At 37.3% G+C, this 18,613-nt stretch overlaps 1 protein-coding gene across 1 annotated transcript; it reads right to left on the reverse strand.

The window, feature by feature from the left end:
• Positions 1-1,343: 1,343 nt before the first annotated feature.
• On the reverse strand, positions 1,344-4,775 carry LOC107666567 (homeobox protein SIX3-like). Its single transcript, XM_016457976.1, has 2 exons — positions 3,828-4,775; positions 1,344-2,409 (listed from the first exon to the last, which is right to left on the reverse strand). The coding sequence occupies exons 1-2, from the start codon at positions 4,517-4,519 to the stop codon at positions 2,217-2,219; spliced, it is 885 nt and encodes a 294-aa protein (XP_016313462.1). The 5' UTR covers positions 4,520-4,775; the 3' UTR covers positions 1,344-2,216.
• Between the last annotated feature and the right edge of the window lie 13,838 nt (positions 4,776-18,613).

Genomic DNA, 18,613 nt, shown 5'->3' on the forward strand with positions numbered 1-18,613 from the left:
TTATTCTCAAATGGCAGTATTGATATTACAGTTTAAAAGAAAACTGTTGTTCTCATAACCAATTTATCAATACTAAACATATTTGAGAGGAATATCTGCCAATAAATGAATGTAGTCTGAATGATAAAGATCACTGTGAAGTGATTTGAGAGCTCTTTCAGCCAGTGATAGTCCATGTCCGTCCACTGCAGATGAACCACTGCAGAGGTAAAAAGTAGTCTCTCGCGATCAACTAAATGAATGCAAATCAAAGGTTTCGTTATTTTAGCGCGTTTGTGTAATCAAGTGTCATTAGGATCAATGGGTATTTCCTTATTGTCGCGCAGATTTAGACTTGAGAGGACGTACAAGACATACACAATGCGCCCTACATAATTATGAACGTGAGTGAAATAATAAACGCAGCCTTATTTAGCATTGTCGGTTGTGAGCTGAAAGTTTCGTCTAGTCTTTATGTTATCTGTCGTGAAACCGACACACATGAATGGGAGGAATAGAGAGCGATGATAAGGGGCAAACGTAATAGGTATATAGGCTAAACAAATCAATGTATAAAACAAGGACGTCTTAACTAATTAAAAAATAATTAGTTTTCTTGTTACAAATATCTAAACTCATCTTTAATAATATTAATTACATCGACAAATTAAACAAGCTGTTTAGGTTATTTGTCACATCTACAAGCTGTTCCTCTATTTGTGGCTGCTAAATTAGAAGTGTGCCAAATCGGAGACGCACGAAGTTAGGATATGTAGATTTACAACGTTATATTGTTTAGTGAATGACTATCCTCTATAAAATTTACCCATAGTAGCCTATATTTCACGTCAACAAACTGTTTGTGTTTGTGTTTGTTAAAGTGCGCTGAAAAAATTATGGAGCAAACTAACTAAACTTCTAAAGGAAGTGCTTGGTACGGTTTTCTGTTTGTGCATGCGAGTTAGGACTACTCGCCCAGAGGGAGCTTTCTCCTTGCATAGCTCAATTTTGAAAGAAACGCCGTTTCGTTGACTACAATGGGACACTGGGCCAGGGGAGGAGTCCTCCATGATTAGTGAATTTAATGGCGCCTTCACTTCATTTTTGCATTGTAGCCACATTAACAAAAATACGAAAAAAAGACGAATGTTCACCATCACCGCGAATTTTATTTTTAAAAACCTTTCTGTAGGCCTACTACAAATTGTGTTTGTTGAAGAATTGTGTTGCACATGTTACACTGCTGATCAACTTATTTCATGCTCTCCGTAAATTGGAGAGAAAACTACTAGAATGTTGTTGTATAGAAATTAGAAAATGTTTTGTAGAAATGACACACATAATGCAGTTTTATAACAAAATTGAATACTGTATTTTCAGTTTAGAAACGTATACATTAACAGAAACACGCAAGAAAGTAACATTGAATTATAAGCGCTGGACTGGAAACATGAAATAGACTTGGTCAGTCGATGATGATATCCAATATTTTGTCTTTTGCATTAATCTCGACTGATAATTCATGATCCCTAGCGTTCTTTTCATGGCATAAAACAGAGAAACAAAACGCCTAGAGCACGTTTACGTTTTGACGAATAGTTTATGTAGGGACACCAAGCCAAGAAAAGTGAACAGGGATAGAAAAGAGAATGGGTATAGCAATATTATTTACAGACTTATTTCTACACATATATTACAGACTGGGAGAATGGTCGCATTATTTAAGATATACATAATTCAATATAAAATCTCGAAATAAAAATAAAAATCTGATACAGTCATAACGATTCAGTTCCAGTTTGACCAGTAGCCTACCCCACACAGGCAGTGACAGAAGTGTAGTAAAAAGGTGCTTACGACTCAAATGATTGTCTGATGAACATAAAGGAAAAGAGGATTGCATCTTGGCTGCTCGTCGTCACTCGGACTAAAACAGAAAAAAAGGCGATGGACACCGGTTCCTGGTAATTCCCTCTTCACGGTGGTCCTGGTAGACATAAACGTGGGGCATTTCCCCATATACAAAAAAGAAAAAAATATATATATTTAGATATATATAATCATGCAAGTGATGGGGTGGGGAAAGGTGTGGGGTCCATTGAAAGCGCTTGAAAAAAGACGTGCTTTTATGTTTTTCTTTTTATAATAGTAATATCAATTGGTCCTTTTTCATCTTCCCCGATAATTAATAAAGTTTATTCAGGTCCTTTTTCCTGTATATATTTCTCTTTTGCGTATCATACGTCGCATTCCGAGTCACTTGATGTTACTGAAAGAATTGACGTGCCCGTGTCGACTCGCTCTGTCATACTCGAGACACTGGTCGTTGGACTAGCTGCAGTTGATGGCGACTCCGCCGAACTGCGTGGGGTGCCGCCGGATTCTGAAAGGGACCGCATGCCATTCTGCCCTATTGCTTGATGCTGGAGCCTATAGCAGAAAAGTGAGAGAACAGTATGCCGTTAGATATAAAAGACTTAGGCCATTTTCACTGAAAAACGCGCCTCCATTTTCACGTAGCTAATTATTATGCTAGGCTATATTAACATAGTTCTTTAAAACGATATAGATAAAAATACCTGAGATAGATAGATGAAAAACAACATTTGCTTACATGGTAAAATAAATACTACAGCTGTTGTTTTTGTGGAAAACGATTACATAAAGCATGGCCGCTACAGGATTAAGTCTATACCAACATATTATCATATTTATCCTCGAAATTTGATAGACTTCTCATGATATCTAGTATTGATAGAATTAGTTATTGTATTCATGTGTATGTTTATATGTTCAAATTAGGTGTGATTAGTTAAAGATGTCAGTTTTAGTATGCTGCATGACCAGAACGTCATAGTTCTGTTTAACGATTTGTAATCATCCAGTCGAGTCCAATTTGCAGATTTATCCCTTAAATAATATAAATCACGTACACCAGTCAAAGTGTGTGCTTCGTTTCTGCTGCTTTCTCATTCCCTAGACGCACAGTAATATTTAGCGTTTAGGAGGAAAAATAATTTGACTAAATCACCAGAAACAACTCTCACTCTAACTAATTTACGCCATGTTATCTGTAATATAATTACGAAGTACACTGGGAGTGAAACAAAGCCTAATAATTTGCAAGATGTCAGATATACCAAACATTAATTTGTAGTCTATATTTCTCAATGCATGAGTGTCCGCAGAATAGGTTTACAACTATTTGTATTTACAATGTCATGTTGCAAAAGTAACTGTCTAAGAATGTTTGTGATAAACTCTCTATAATTACTTTGAATATAGACGATTTGGATAGATTTTACTTTTCCAAATATAGCAACAGAGAAATGCTATTAATGCTATTTTTAGACGTAGCCTATCCATATTTGTATTGTTATTGCTAGTATCTAAACATTGGAACTGTTAAATTAAGATTTAAATACTTAATATGTTAAAAACGATAAAAAATGCTACATTTTTGTCATACAATAGCTTTGCTGTGAAGAATATACACATTTGATTACATGTTGTTTTTGCTATTTCAGGTTTCGTCGATGAATAAGGGGGATCTTTTCCTTTGCATAATTTTTTCACATGTTAATAAAATTGATACAGGTATGTTTTATCTACTTGCTTTTATATTCTGGTTGAGGCTTTCAAAACATCTTACACATGACAAATAAAATGTCGTCGTTCTCCCTCCCTCGTCTCTAACATTTGATTCTGTTTTTACTGCAGTACTTCCTAAATCGTGTTCACATATTTCACAACTTTTCATTTATAAAATAATAAAATAATGGTAGTAATGATTAAACACTTAAAACGCAAATTTCCAAGGAAAGTTAAACATGCCTAACGTGACTGACCTGTTTTTTGCTGCCGCTGCCCTGTCTCGTTGTCTCCGGTTTTTAAACCAATTTCCGACCTGTGTAGGAGTGAGTCCAGTGGCTTGAGCCAGTTCCCTTTTCTTGCTGGGGTTTGGGTAGGGGTCCTGAAGGTACCACTCCCGTAACAGACCTCGCGTCCGCTCTTTGAAACAATGCGTCTTCTGCTCACCGTCCCAGATGGTTCTAGGCAGGGGAAACTTCTTTCGCACCCTGTACTTATCAACCGGTCCTAGGGGACGCCCGCGTAATTTCTCGGCCTCCTGATAGTGAGCTTCAAGCCACATCGCTTGTAGTTTACCATGCGAGTCCTTGGTAAACTTGTGGTTCTCCAGAATGTGATAGAGATCGCGAAAATTGCCTGTGTGAAAGGCAACAACAGCCCGGGCACGTAGGATGGATTCATGCTTGTTGATCGCCTCGCAAGCACCCGGTGCTACTGGAAGCGACCATAGGAAGCGACCCAGCCGCTCGATGTCCCCGGTCTCCTCCAGCGTCTCGCAGACGCTCGCCACTTGCTCCGGAGAGAAGTTTAGGGTCGGTAGCTGAAACATTGACAAGTCTTCGGGAGACCTGGTGCTGGGCGCACTGCTCGCCAAGAGCAAAGGGCGATCAGCAAAGTTTGGCAGGAAGAAATGAGAGGGATAAAGCTCTAAAGGCGATCTGAAAACCATGGAAGTGACCTGAGAGAGAATAAAATTTGCGAAGGAAAAAAGAACGACGAATTCAGATTGAATGATTCAATAGCTATCGCCTAATGACACCAGCCTCATAATATCTCCCCCTAAATCCACCGTGAGTGTAGCATTGAAATATTTTGTTTCGCTTTTCTATTGGTCTTCTTGGTGTCGTTGTAGGGTTGTCATGGCAGCCCTGCCAATCACTGTCAAGCGTGCCAATCATTAGCCAGTACGTAGAGGCTTTCACCACTTCGGCTGCACGCACGGGGGGGTTATCGGGAACTCCAATCTCAACAGCACCCTCCCTCCCTTGACTCGCGTGAAGTCGAAGCAGAGTCTCGCCTATTTGTTGAATGGAATGAGCAATTAGTGGGTGGAATATTATTGTGATCTTAACGAGGCTCGTTAAAGTTAAGAAGATATGTAGGGAGAGAAGGCAGGGGTGGGGTCTCGGGATGACAGTCACGGACATGGGAATTTAAATGAAGCGCTAAAACGGAATCTACGACAGGGTACACAGATAGGTATTTCATTCTTTAGCGCCTTGTACGAAGCTGGAGAAGATACGACGTTGCGCCGGCTCGCTTAACCCATGAACACAGTAGCCGTAAAAGCATGTATTGAATTTTATATTTAAAAGGATCATGTGTTCGCTTTGCATATCCAACGCTGAAAACTCCCGGATCGTTTTTGTACTTCGATCGCATTTCGGTACGATATGACTGCTATTCTCGCACAGTGACAACCGTTTAGCCTACTAGTGGACGGCGCATCTCTGTTGCTCCGCTGATGCTGCTCAGAGACCAAACACTGGCCCATTGCCCATGCATGTTGAGAAAAGCACGTGATCGTTGATGCATATTTGGTTTTATTTAATTCAACTTTTCTCTTTTTCAGTTACAGCTAGGCTATTATTCTGTGCGCTACTTAAGGTCGTTAAAATTAGAAAGCCCGTTTCCCGAGAATGAAGGACATAATCTATATGTCACGAGGTTGGGTTTCCAATGGCATGTTGGTATGGGTTTCGTCTTGGTCTGGGTCTGCATCAAAGAGTTTGTGCTTCATTATATGTAGACAATGCTTAGTTAGTGTTAAAAATGTAGGCTACGCGTCTGCTCGATTAAGAATAATGACCATATTGATAGAGGCGTAATGAAACGCAGCATCCAGACTTTCCCTAAACTAATGCTGAAATAATTTTCCAGAAGTGTTCAGGGATTCGGAACGTGTATGTATGTCTCTTTCAGATATTTAATTCCATCTTTTCAAATAATTATGCATGTAAATGGGATAATACAATTTATTTGTATTAACTTTCCTATTCCGGTTACTTATTATTAGCCTTTACACAAACGTAGTGCAAGCTCGTGTATGCTTAGCAAAATGAGGGGCGGGGAACAGATCCTAATAGATGTATTGGGTCACGTTGTGTCTCCAGGATCAAATCTGTTTGTTCTTCTGTCACAGGAAACTTAAGTGAAGTAATTCCAAGAGGCACTTGAAGTGTTCCCTTTGGAAAGATTTATGGACTGGAAATAACCTGTGTTATTTCATTGTTGACTGTATTTTTGGCTAAGCTGTTTTACATGTAGAAAAGCTCTTGATTAGCCTATGTCATATAGAGGCCTTGTTCTCTAACATGATTAAAATCATTAGGCTACATTTTGGAGACATCAGTGTTTGCATGACACGGTTCAAAGATGATTTGCAAAAAGTACTTGCAATAGTGGAAATGCATTTAAAACAGAAAAAACGTGCCAAGTTGTCTAAATTCACTTCGTTTAACATAGCCTTTGTTTTCGTTAAGCAAGTCATTAGCATCCCCAAATAAGTTCTTTCACCTGGTTTAATCGTCTGTTTATCCCCTAGCTTTCATTGCTATGTTCTATGCCAAAATCAGCGGGGAGCATGGTCCTCAATACCGATGAACGTTTAGCTCCGTCTTTGTTTATTTACTGACAAAGACTATGAAAGAAGAATGTAATAGACAGTTAATTATTTCGCAGAACATAATAATATGTGTTTCTTTAATATTTTCAGTATTTTTGAGTGAAGTGACATCAGGGGTTTGAAACTTAACACGTAATTTCGGCGTTCACTGTCTCTCTGAGAGAGCCATATAGCTTAAATAAAGCTAAGTGTCCTCAGCATGCCAGAGATCATTGAGAAGAGCACGGTCGTATGAGAAGGTAAGCAAACCATTTATTAGCTTTCTATTCAAACTTGCTCTCACTTCTTATCACACGAAAATGTGTCCTCCCACACTCTTACCAATGTTGGCAACGCGGTTAACATGCATGAATAATTGTGTGCATTGTGTGGTGAGTCGGGGACTTGCAAGTGTTTGAGGAGGAAAGGGCACGGGACAATGCCTTCTCGTTAAAGGTTTTATTTCATTTTAAACACTTATTCTGTTTTTTTTTTCTTCACATCCACTTAGGTCATAACACATTGCCAAACAGGAAATCGATCTTCAGGTGACGGCTGCAGAAACACAGAGTTCTATCAAGAGACATCTTCTCGGAAGCGGTGTGGTTTGAGTCTTTCAGTTTTTTCTCTTTTCTTAAACTAACTAATGGGTTGTACAACTGGACGTGGTTCCATCGATTTTGATTCATTGCTCACTCTTTTTTTCCTTTTATGTCACGTCTCTTTCTTGTCTGTCTTTCCCGCTATGTTTTCCCTGGTTTCATCCAGTTATAAATTAGGCTATTATGATATAGGCTGTTTTTTGGTGCTATACCGCAACAGTTCCATCCAAAATGGACTTGATTTAAATGTGGCCATGAGGTCTGTGTTGTTTGTACAAGAGTGGACATCTTTTCATCATTTGAATCGTATTACTTATTTTTAAAATAGCTAATTGTTCCGAGAGACTCACCAGAGAGTTGGTCACGTTTTTAAGAGTGTTTAGGGCTTCGTAAAAGATACCAAGATGCAGTTCACAAAGCGAAGGCGGTAGAACAAACAAAAAGCATCGTTCAACACCAATTAAAACCATGCATATTCCCAGATTATCGCTTGTGAAGTTGTCATCCTCTGCCGGGACGTTGCTCTCACTCCGTGAATCATGCGAGACAAATGCAGCTTGCAGCGTTGTGGGGCCGTCGTAACGGGGCGCAAATGCTCGTTTCTATTCTCTGCTTAGGGTCTTAACCTCGGCTGTATTTTGAATCCGCGTGGCTTGTTACATGTAGGTAGCACAATGGATTCGTTTTATTACTTCTGCCTATATGATGTAACACCTAAATATGTAGGTAGCCAATATGCCATTCAAAATAAAAATATTTTTGGGAAAAAAATGTTTAGAATGACAAATGTTTGATATGTGATATTTGTAAAAGGAAATTGGGTCATTTTATAATTTTGTTATATGTTGATAATCGAATTCACTCTTTGAAATTCTCTATATGATTAATTTGAGCATTAATTTTTTTAATTATTTAGCCTATTTGCATAGGCTATAGTATAAATTATTTTTAGTTAGGCTATTAGTTATGAGTCCCTGCAACCTCAATGATAAGTTACTTTTTTTTTTTTTTGGCTGGGGGAGGGAGGCGATATGCGAGCACCATTTTCAATAGAGATGCACCACCCCTCCCCTCCCTTTTTTGTGTGGTCTCATTAAGTGGGCATCCTGCTAGGTCTGCGGAGTTATACGGGAGCTGTCCAATCACTGCATTTGCACGGCTTGTTAGCGACATTTAATGAGGGTTCTCTGCGAACCAAGTGAATGGCGCTTCAATGTTAGATGTACCTTGTGTCAACTCGTTACTTCTAATGAAGCCATTGGAGGTTTCGCTTGTGAATGGAGCCGGACGCCTGGAACTGCAGGCCCTCTTTCTTCCGGTTTCTCTTAGAGCTTTGGCTTGGCCCAAATCCATAGTGTGTGGTGTGGGTGGTGAGGACGTGCACTGTATTTGGGGGGGTCGAGCGGAGTAACGGGGATATTCATAAATAGATAGCTACGTTGTATCCATTCTATTGTGCGTTAAGTGATTATGTTGATTTTTGGACCTTATTCGGGATCAACGTCTTATGCACGTGATAAGCGAACTCAGTTCCCACCTCGAGATAAATGCAGCCTACAACCACAAACATACAACGCACTTCTCTAAGATCCACCACTACAATCAAATTTTCCACTGTGTTTAAAAGGGACTAAAGGAGTATAATCAGTTACTCAAAATAATAAAGTAATAGTGATGATTATTACATAGAATGTGTACAGTATGACGACTGTATGGAATTAATTTCTTTTTGTATGAACCCTTTGAATGTATTTTTAGAAAATCGTCTGCATAAAGAGTGTGCATGGTCAGACTAACTTGAGCCATTTTAACCCCAATTAGGCTATGTTAGGCGTATGATGTTTATGATCTGTACCGTTTTCATTAACAAAATAATATATTTGTAAAAATATTTGTAATAATTAAAATAAATAATAGACTAAGCAAAATTGTTTAAAACTTCAGAGAAGCATGTCGAGATGTAGGCTACATCGATTTAGGATAATATTTACCAAAAAAATAAAATAAAATAGACCATAGGAATTCGACGTGGTTAACTTTGATTTTTGTATGCTACATAATGTTGTCATTTAATCAGGTGGGGTTGTTTTGTCAATCTTGCAGGTGCAAAATGACACGACATAGCCTAACCATTGAGGCTGCTCTCATAACGACCCGGGGCAACCCGACAAAAATTCATAAAGGCTAGCAATCTGTCACTTTGCATTTACGAGGAGTTTTCTATTAGAGGTTTTAAATAGGCAGAAAGTGAAACACGGATCTGCGCCTAGTAAGACAACCCAAACTGGAGCAAATCGTCAACATGGGCAAATTATTAGCGCCTCAGTTGAGCTACTGCTGAAAGGGCAGACCCATTCATGAATTTTGCTCAGTCTCTTCGTCCATCCCCCCTTAGTCATTCATGCTATATTATGATTCATTTAAGAGATGTTAGAACAATGAGACTCGGGTGTATAGGTGGGACATTTTTTCACTTTAACTTATTCTAATTATAGTATTTCAATAGTTTTATAATTTGTGTAGGCCTATATGATTGATTTGTGGATTAGGACACTTTTTATCCACTTTTTATTTTTAAAATATTTTCCCCTCCACCATATTATCACTGTACTTTGGATGTATATAGCATACTGTAGACGTGCTGAACTTTAAACCTAAGTTCGAGGGCTGAATTTTCAAAAATGAATTAAGCTACTACATTCTTTGAATGTAGAATTACTCATTCTTTCATAATAATACACTGCATAACATTTTGTTAAATACAGCGATAAAGATTGCATTTTGTTTATTTGTGTTTTATTATTATTCGACTCACTTGTTCACATTTAAGCGAATTTTAGTGAACACAGTGCTTAATAATGCAAAATGCAACCTGCTGTGTTAAACGCAAGCCTTTTCCTAGTCCTTCATTTGACAGGGAGTCAAGTGACTGAAAAATTACACGACTGAAACCAGCATATATAAATGGGACAAGCCCTGCTATTGTAGATTGACTGTGTTTTTGTTCCTGTTATCGAGAATGACAGTGATTGTTGCTCGAGAATGATAAATAATAACTGCATTTTATTTTGCTCACATCAGGTGTTTTTTTTTTTTTTGGACATTGCCTAAACTGCTGTGTTTAACATAATAATTAATAATAATTAACATAAGCCGTAATACACATTTGAATGAATTACTTTATGTATTGGTATTTGATTGATACGTCGAATAAGGCTGCTGGTTCTTAAATTCTGTATTGACATCATGTTATATTTCCAAGTTTCATCATTAAAACTGTTTCATCATCGATGAATACAGGCTTGTTAAACAATAAATCTAAAAACATTGACTTAGTGTGTCTGCATGACCTGTGCCGACCCACAAAAGCTCTCATTTGTAAAGGTTACCAGGAAGTCCTTTGGTAAACATGTCGTATTAAAAGTGCTTATCTCTGATATCAACTTACAGGAATTCCAACTCACTTGGGGAAAAAAAGACTTACGCATAAAAGACTTACACGTAAATGCAACCAATGCAAATTATTTATTACTGAAGCAGTTCTTTGACATTTGTAATAAAATATTTAACTTTTCATTTCATTTTAATTATTTAAGCCTTCTCAGAAGTTTAAGTCAAGGAGGTAAATACTGAGATTTTTAGGTCTACTTACTTGGCATTAACTTGGCAGGGACTGAAAGTGTAGCATCTAGAACTTGTTATTCATGGGTGAAAAGCATCTGTCGAATAGGATTTCTGTCTAAAGAAGAGTTTGACCACAGAGATCAATAGAGGACGTCTGGATTGCTTCAGGAGATGCAATGCGCTACATCGCTGTGACAGGTACAAGGCGCTACTTTGAGGAGACGAGACGCTCCGAACATCAACAGGTAGATCTAGGCCTAACGAAAAGCTAAAGGCAAATTCAAAAAATAAGAACACCAAGTGATTCCGGATGAAGCAAGGGGTCACGGTGGGGTGGGGGGTTATTGTAGTATGCATTTATCACCTAACACTATTGTTCTACGTATTGTAAAATAACTTTGATCAAGGAAAATGTGAACTTTCTTGATCACACATATTTTAAACGGTATATTACTGTCAGGAAGTTACAAACAAAGAACTCTCTGGCGTTTTGGTCTGTTCCTCACGACAGCCGGACGTATTTTTACTCTTTTGACGTTACGTAGATATAGATCAACGAGGAAAAGAAAGAGGCCATTTCTGGTCTAGTTGTTTAATTTTCAAATTTATATTACTCACAACAGATGCTGCAAAATTGCCATTCTATTTCAATTAATGCTGTTTGAAGAGGTTTTGTAAAATTACAGAATTTTGTTATGTTTGTCATTGTATTTTCCGACCAAAAAATCTTCATAAAAGTTGCACATTTCGTTAAATAGACTTAATTAGGCTAATTTTAGATTTTTCGTGAATATAGGTCTATATGATGAAGCAAAGCTTGTGAGAAGGTTTCAGCCAGGGGTTTATAGTCTGTCTAATCAGTGTCTTATTTGTGTGACTAGTGACTAGTGTCTTCAATTCACAATGAATTATTTCCTTTGGAAGACTGTCCACGACACCCAATGATAATGTTTCCCTCGTGTTTAATTAGCAACCACTTAAACTTTCACAGTTGTTGTTTATTAGAACTGACTAGAAAAAAACTGTTGTTCTGACGAAATACTGAAAGACAAATGTAATTAGATGGAAATCTAGCTTCTAAAACATTCTTTTATAGCGCCTGTTTAAGGTACTTGATCAGAATTCTTTTTAATTTTTTTTTATGAGTGAGTGACTGAGCCCAGTGCGCGACGAATTGGCCTATCCCGTGCCCAAATGAAAAATTAATGACTGACAGCTGTAACCTGTAGCCTGTCCTCGGTCTTTCAATAGCTGTGATGGTCATCACATCCACCGGTGAAGCATCGTTTCAGACTATTTTCTCAAATACGAGTTTCTTATTGATTTATGATCTCTTATTCCCTGATATGGATTGAGAAATACAAAGGGAGAACGAAAGCCCAAATCATCTAAATAATTCTCTACGTTTTTGGATTTCATGGGTAGTTTCTTTTGCCGAAATAACAGCAACCATCTATAAGGCTGTATGAATGTGTTTCTAGTTTAGTTTTGGCCTTATAGTGCAAGGGTTCTCAGATTGTTTGCTGTGAACGAGACAACTATGCGCGCGCACTCATACAAGGTGAATCTAAAGGCAAAATGTCGCGCAGAGGTAATGGGAAGTTATTGGGAGGTTGTCCTACCATATTGTCCTGCAGGTCTGTGGTTCGCGGCGGGGTTAAAGAAACTGTTGATATCTTTGTTTGCTCTCTCCGCAAACCCCTTTCCTTCCTAAAAGAGGATGTGTCCTGCCCAGCAGGGCTGCGCTCACCGGCTCGCACCCCTGTTTGTTTTTATAGGTTTACAACATTGACCAAAACAGGAACACAAATAATATTGCGACGTCATAAACTGCACGGTTTGGTCTTGTCTTTGTGAAAGCAAACACCCGTCCTCGATCTAAAGTGAATTCTTTGTCTTTGGCTATTTTTGTCTGCAATAACCCAGAAAATCCTTCTGCCTGTTTCCGAGTAACCTGCTATTGTGCGAAAAAAAAAGAACATTTGCTCAGTCTCTCCATCAGTATTTAACCTTATTCAATAACCCTTTCATATGAAAGTAAATGTGTTTTAAAACGGAGACTGGGTTGTGATAATGTATGATAATGGATTATTAATTTAAAACAATAAACATTTTTACATTTCAAATCGTCTATTATTGTTGTTGTTGTTGTTATATGTTAATGTAAAAATTGACTTAATTTCATAATCAAGTATATTTCATGGTCTTTGAAATTATGGCATATGATCAGTTGCATACATGCTCTCTTTTCCTTACTCAGTAAAAACCATTCTCTACATTGCAGTTATATGTCGTCTTTGAATGCTATGGTCATATTACTGAGGAGCTTGCAGTATTTGACCCATCAGAACAATAACATTGTTTGTCAGCCTGTCACTACTCGGATGACTGAGCTGCTAGCACTGTGTGAGTGTGAGAGTGTATGTGAGAGTGACTCTGAGTGTATGAGATAAAGAGACAGAAGGGGAGGGAAAAATAGCGTTATGTCCTCTGTATTCCAGAACATGACTTGAGGCTCTTAGCGCTTTTTCATTTTTTTTTCTGTGTATGTGCGTGTGTGTGTGTTTGCATGTGTTGATATTGCCTCCATTAGCCTCATTAGATCTGTTTAGCTGCAGAGCATCACAAACAAGCTGAACATCATTAGAGCTCACATCTCTCTCACTCTCTCTCGTTCCCACTTTTCCATTCTCCTCATCTCTCTAAGTACTGGTATCAGGTAGTGTAACGTAACGCAACCTGAAAATCCTAATACTGTTGTACAACTTATGCAAATCAAGACACTGTTTTTATTAAGAACACTTTGGGATAAAAATAGTATTACACTACTGCAAGGAGTATTTTGTTTTTCAAGAAAGGGACACATTAAATTATTAAATTCTTTTTTTGTGTTTTTTTTTAATCAATGTTACCAAAGATTGTTATTTCAAATAAATGTTGTTCCTTAAACTGTGTTCATCAAAGACTCCTGAAAAAAACACTTCCATACTTTCCACACTTATTAAACAGCACAACCGTTTTCAGCTAGTAATAATTATAAGAATAATTGTTTCTTGAGCACCAAATCAGCATATTGATTTGAATGATTTGAAGACAGACTTATTAGCTGCTGAAAATTCAGCTTTGTCATTAAAGAAAAAATAAAAATGACAAATAAAACAGAAAACATATATTTTTTTTACATTGTAAAAATATTTTTTCAACATTACTGTTTATGAAAGTATTTTTGATTCACTAAATGCAACCTTGGTGAATGTAAGAGACATTAAAAAAAACATTAAAAAATCCTTACAGACCTCAAACCTTTAAACGATCCAATCTGGATGAACCATCACTATCTACCCTGGTCAGAGTGTCCCTTAGAAACCCAGTTAAGGTCCCAGGCTGTGTGTTTATTGTACAACTGTTCGACAGAGGACAAAAAAACATACAACAATGGCATTTTATTAATAATGGTTATTTTTGTTTTTTCAGTGGGTGGTAACTTTTTACACTTTTTTGTTATAGAATAGATCTTTCAGAATTAAATACAGTGAAATATTAACATTCATGCCTGTGATACTGAAATTCTAGTACCTGAGCTGTAAATAAATGAGGCTGGAATGTGCTACATGACTCCACTGGACAAATGTGAACAATAACAAAATGTAGTGCTTTGTAATCCTGTATCTAAAGTATAAATCCTAAATGAAATTCCATAAAAGGATTAGTAGAGTGTCACAGAGGAGCCGGTTAAGAGTACCAAAGGTAATTTGTAACCTTAGCAACTACTGGAAATGGGGATTATCACAGCCATGTGGGCCGCCTTTGTAGATTGGGCCAGAGTGAGGTTGCCCAGGCTACAACCCGGATTCCTAAATCATCATAAAGAGTCACAGACAGATTTATAAATTCTAACTTATATAGAGGAATTAATTCTAGATACCATCACACCTATTTATTTTAAAATAATCTTTACTGACATTTAAAAAAGGTAACGCAATTGTACAGTTTGAGTGTTGACATATGTTGTTTGTAAATTAAGGAATATCTGTACCAGGCTGATAAGCATTTTCAGGATTTCAACCCTTTTCTTCTTGCTGCCACCTTTTAAAAATGAAATGACACAGAATGACGTCTGTTTTATTGTTGAACGTCCTTAAAACCAGAGCTAATCTAGTAACTGGATTTAACTGGGTTTTACCAAGATGTTGTCCAAAGCTTCAGTTCAAAGCAAGAAACTCACATTCTAACGTTTAATCACGGAGGCATTATCCAGCAAGTTTAACCACTTTCTTGTTGGGACTTCTCAAATGTCTTATTTCTTAATCATGTGGAAGTGACAACAGCCAAACCCTCTCTATCTCTCTCTCTTCTCTCACTCTCTCTGTCATTCTATTTTCATTTTTTTTGTAAGTTTGGGGAAGCTATTAAAGCAACAGTAAAATGCTTCATAAATGACATTTTCTGACATTCAAGGAAGTGCATTTATCAGCCAAGTACAGTTCACCTTGGTGAATGAAATCCATTTGTGCCAGTGTATGCCTGGTGGCCTCTCTTTCTCTCATTTGCGCTTTCTTTCTCTCCCTTTCTCTCTCTCTTTCTCTCTCTAAATTGATGCCCAGCGAATGGGGAAATGGCGAGGTGGCGCACGGTGCGGCAGCTGCTCTCAAATGTCACGCTGGAAAATCTTTAATGGGCTAAGTGTAGCCTTTCCGGCCCCAACTTGTCAGGTAATCAGAAATCTCTGTGACTCCTCTCCCTCCTCGCTCCTCTTCCCACATTTCCAAGCTCCCCAGGGCCACATCCCAACATTAATTACACGTTATTCTGTTCGGAACTCTACCGCCGTGAAACAGATAGACTGCTTTTATAAGTCAAGACACTGGAGGAAAAATCTTCACTGCATGGTTATACATTTATTATCTACAGGGAAGCTTATCGTATTCTTCGCTTGTTTCAAAGACTTGTGCCATAACTGTGAAGGAACTCAACGTAATGGTTACAGGACAAGAGGACAGTATTTCTTCAACTTTTGCACGTTACACATTATGCAGCTTCTATAGCACACACTACAATTCTTGAGAAAGGATTTCTGATTTATTGACAAATCATGTTTTTTTTTATTGCTGTTTGCCTGACTTTATATATGTAGCTTGTCAATTTAATCTGTTATGTGATTTATGATTGTATAAACACTGGATACAAACAATAAACAAGAGTATTTTCTACATTATTATTGTTGATGTGATCTTTATGAGAATATTTATTATAATTTCAAAAAAGAGATTGTTTTCACAAAGTGCAAGACACTATTTAAACCCCATCTAGTTCATTTTGTGTTTTGGCCCATCTGCAAATCAAAGATGTTTAGCTTTTCATGTTGAATGCACATATAGTATAAACCTATTGCAATGTCATTTTTTGAAAACGTTTCAGCTAAATAATTAAAGAATACCTTTAATTTTTTCTCCATAAGTTCACTTAAATGCCTCTACTCCAAGTCATATAACTGTACATAGTGATAGTGTAAACGAAGTTAGCCTAGCATTAGAATATTAGTATATAAGCTACTGTTGTATGAAGGTGATTAAAATGCTAATACAGGAGCAGCCACCACTCTTCAGGATGCCTTGTCCTTCTCAATAGCCAGGTCAGGACAGGCGATGTACAGACACGTCAAGTCATTGTTGAAAGAGCTAGAGAGAAGTGGCTTGCCATTGCTTAGCCACCAAACCACCAGCCCCATTCACCAGAATTAATAACTTATTGTGAGGAAAACTCGCAGCACTGATGTATGATAACATTTATATATATACGTAAGAGGACGATATAGGACAGTGTTGGAGTAAGTGATTTAAAGTTGTGTATTAATCTTTCTTTAACTTCATATTCCAAGCAATTGTGAACTCAGTTCGATTCTTACCTTTAGTACGCAAAACTGTGCTGTGCATTTTCAAGTTTCTCGGATAGTCTCTCCATTGAAGATCAGAACATGCAATCATAAGGACATAGCTTGAAAACAGAGGCTTCTGAATGGAGCTGACCTTTTGTGTCAGAAAGCTTTCCACAGTAATAACTCGATTTCCAGCACATTGAGGTACAAGATGGCTGATTAAGTTTCTCCTAAAGGCCGTCTGGGTGTAGGTCCTGGAGTTGTGACTCTTATTCTCAACCTCAAGGTGGTGCTGATGGGGAGAAAGGTGTAGTGTGAGTACAGTAAATATGCACAGAGAGAGTATAAGAATTTGAGAGTGCAGACACACATATAATGTATTGCTGGAGAGATGCACAGCTCAACACAGACACTCTCATGTTGAGGGATCAAAAACGTGAAGAGGTTGTTGTCAGTGTCAAGAGGGCTGTGTAACACACACACAAGACACAACCGCTGACACCGAGGGAGTGGACAGGCTATTTGGATACATGCAAGCTACTCTCAGCAGTGGATGTCCACACAGCTCCACTGGCAGCCTGTCTGAAAAGTGCTTTTCCGTGTTGGAAAAAAATAAGAATCCCCCTTTCAATAAACTCCCTTGACACAGAGCTACTGCTGACAGAGCACTGTGTCTGAAATCTCTCGCTGTTATGATATCATGCCATGAAAATAAACTGCCATGGAGTCACTGCCTTATCAGTGCACACCTCTGAATAAACCATGTGCCTGGGACAAAGCACAATCTGCATTACAGAACAGTGTAACCGTTGGGCATTATCATTGCAGTTAACTCTGTGCTACTTTTAAATGTTTTTTTAATCATAACTAATTAATTTAATACCTCACAAAAGCACCACGCCTGCAAAAGAGCGTGGAGAACAGCAGCGAGATAAGATTTCTATGAAATAATTTGTGTTAATAGTGTCAGTGACTGTAGCACTTCACTGCCATCAAGGCTGCCTTGCTTTAAACGAGAGGACATGCAGTAATCATTATTCTTTAATTTTACTTCAAGGAGCACATAATTAATTCCTCATCTTGAACTTCGAGGGAAAAGCGGAATTCATTTAGAACCATGCAAGATAATGTGAAATCCCCTACTATGGTCTGATGATGTAGGGCAGCAGTGCTATTGCCGTCTTGTTGTTCCAAAGCAGATGCTGCAACAGCAACATTGTGGCATTATCATTTCTATTTCACTTCAGAAGTACTTGATGGGGTCAAAAATATATACTGGGTCATCTGTCATCTGTTAATGCATTGGTTGAGGCATAAATAATTGCACTATGTTGCAGACATGTCATGTCTTGTTTACTTTATAAACACTAGGTCATTATAGGAATGGAATAGTAAAGATTTTTGTAATGATTTTAAACAAAGTTTCTTATGCTCACCAAGGCTGCATTTATTTGATCAAAAATATAAAGTAAAATAAAAATAAAAACAGTGAAAAATGTAATACAAAGCAAAATATTAATACAACTTAAAAGAACTTTTTTATTTTAATGTATAAAATGTTAATTGTAATGATCCTTCAAAAATCATTCTAATCTGATTTGGTGCTCAATTATTATCAATTATTGTTAGTGCTCAGTTAAATAATAGTTCTTATTATCAATGTTAAAGAATTTTTGAAGAGTGCAGTTTTTGTGGAAACGTTTTGTAAAGCAGTTTTTGACAAAACATTATGCATTTTTTTCAGGTTTCTTTAATAAACAAAAAAAAGTTTAAAAAGGTATTTGAACAGCATTTATTTGAAATAGAAATCTTTTGTAACATTTTAAATGTCTTTACTGTCACTTTTGAACAATTTAGTGCATCTTCGCTGAATAAAAGTATTTATTTCTTTTTTCTTTTATTTATTTATTTTGTTTAAATCTAACTTTACTCCAAACGTTTAGGTTTTCAAAAATATATTAAGCAGCAAAAACTGTTATCAACATTAATAAAAATCAGCAAAATCAGTATATAAGAACGATTTCTGAAGGATCATGTGACATTTAATATTGATGTAAT

The sequence above is a fragment of the Sinocyclocheilus anshuiensis genome, unplaced genomic scaffold (assembly GCF_001515605.1).
Source record: "Sinocyclocheilus anshuiensis isolate Anshui unplaced genomic scaffold, SAMN03320099.WGS_v1.1 scaffold63, whole genome shotgun sequence".
NCBI classification, from domain to species: Eukaryota; Metazoa; Chordata; class Actinopteri; order Cypriniformes; family Cyprinidae; genus Sinocyclocheilus; species Sinocyclocheilus anshuiensis.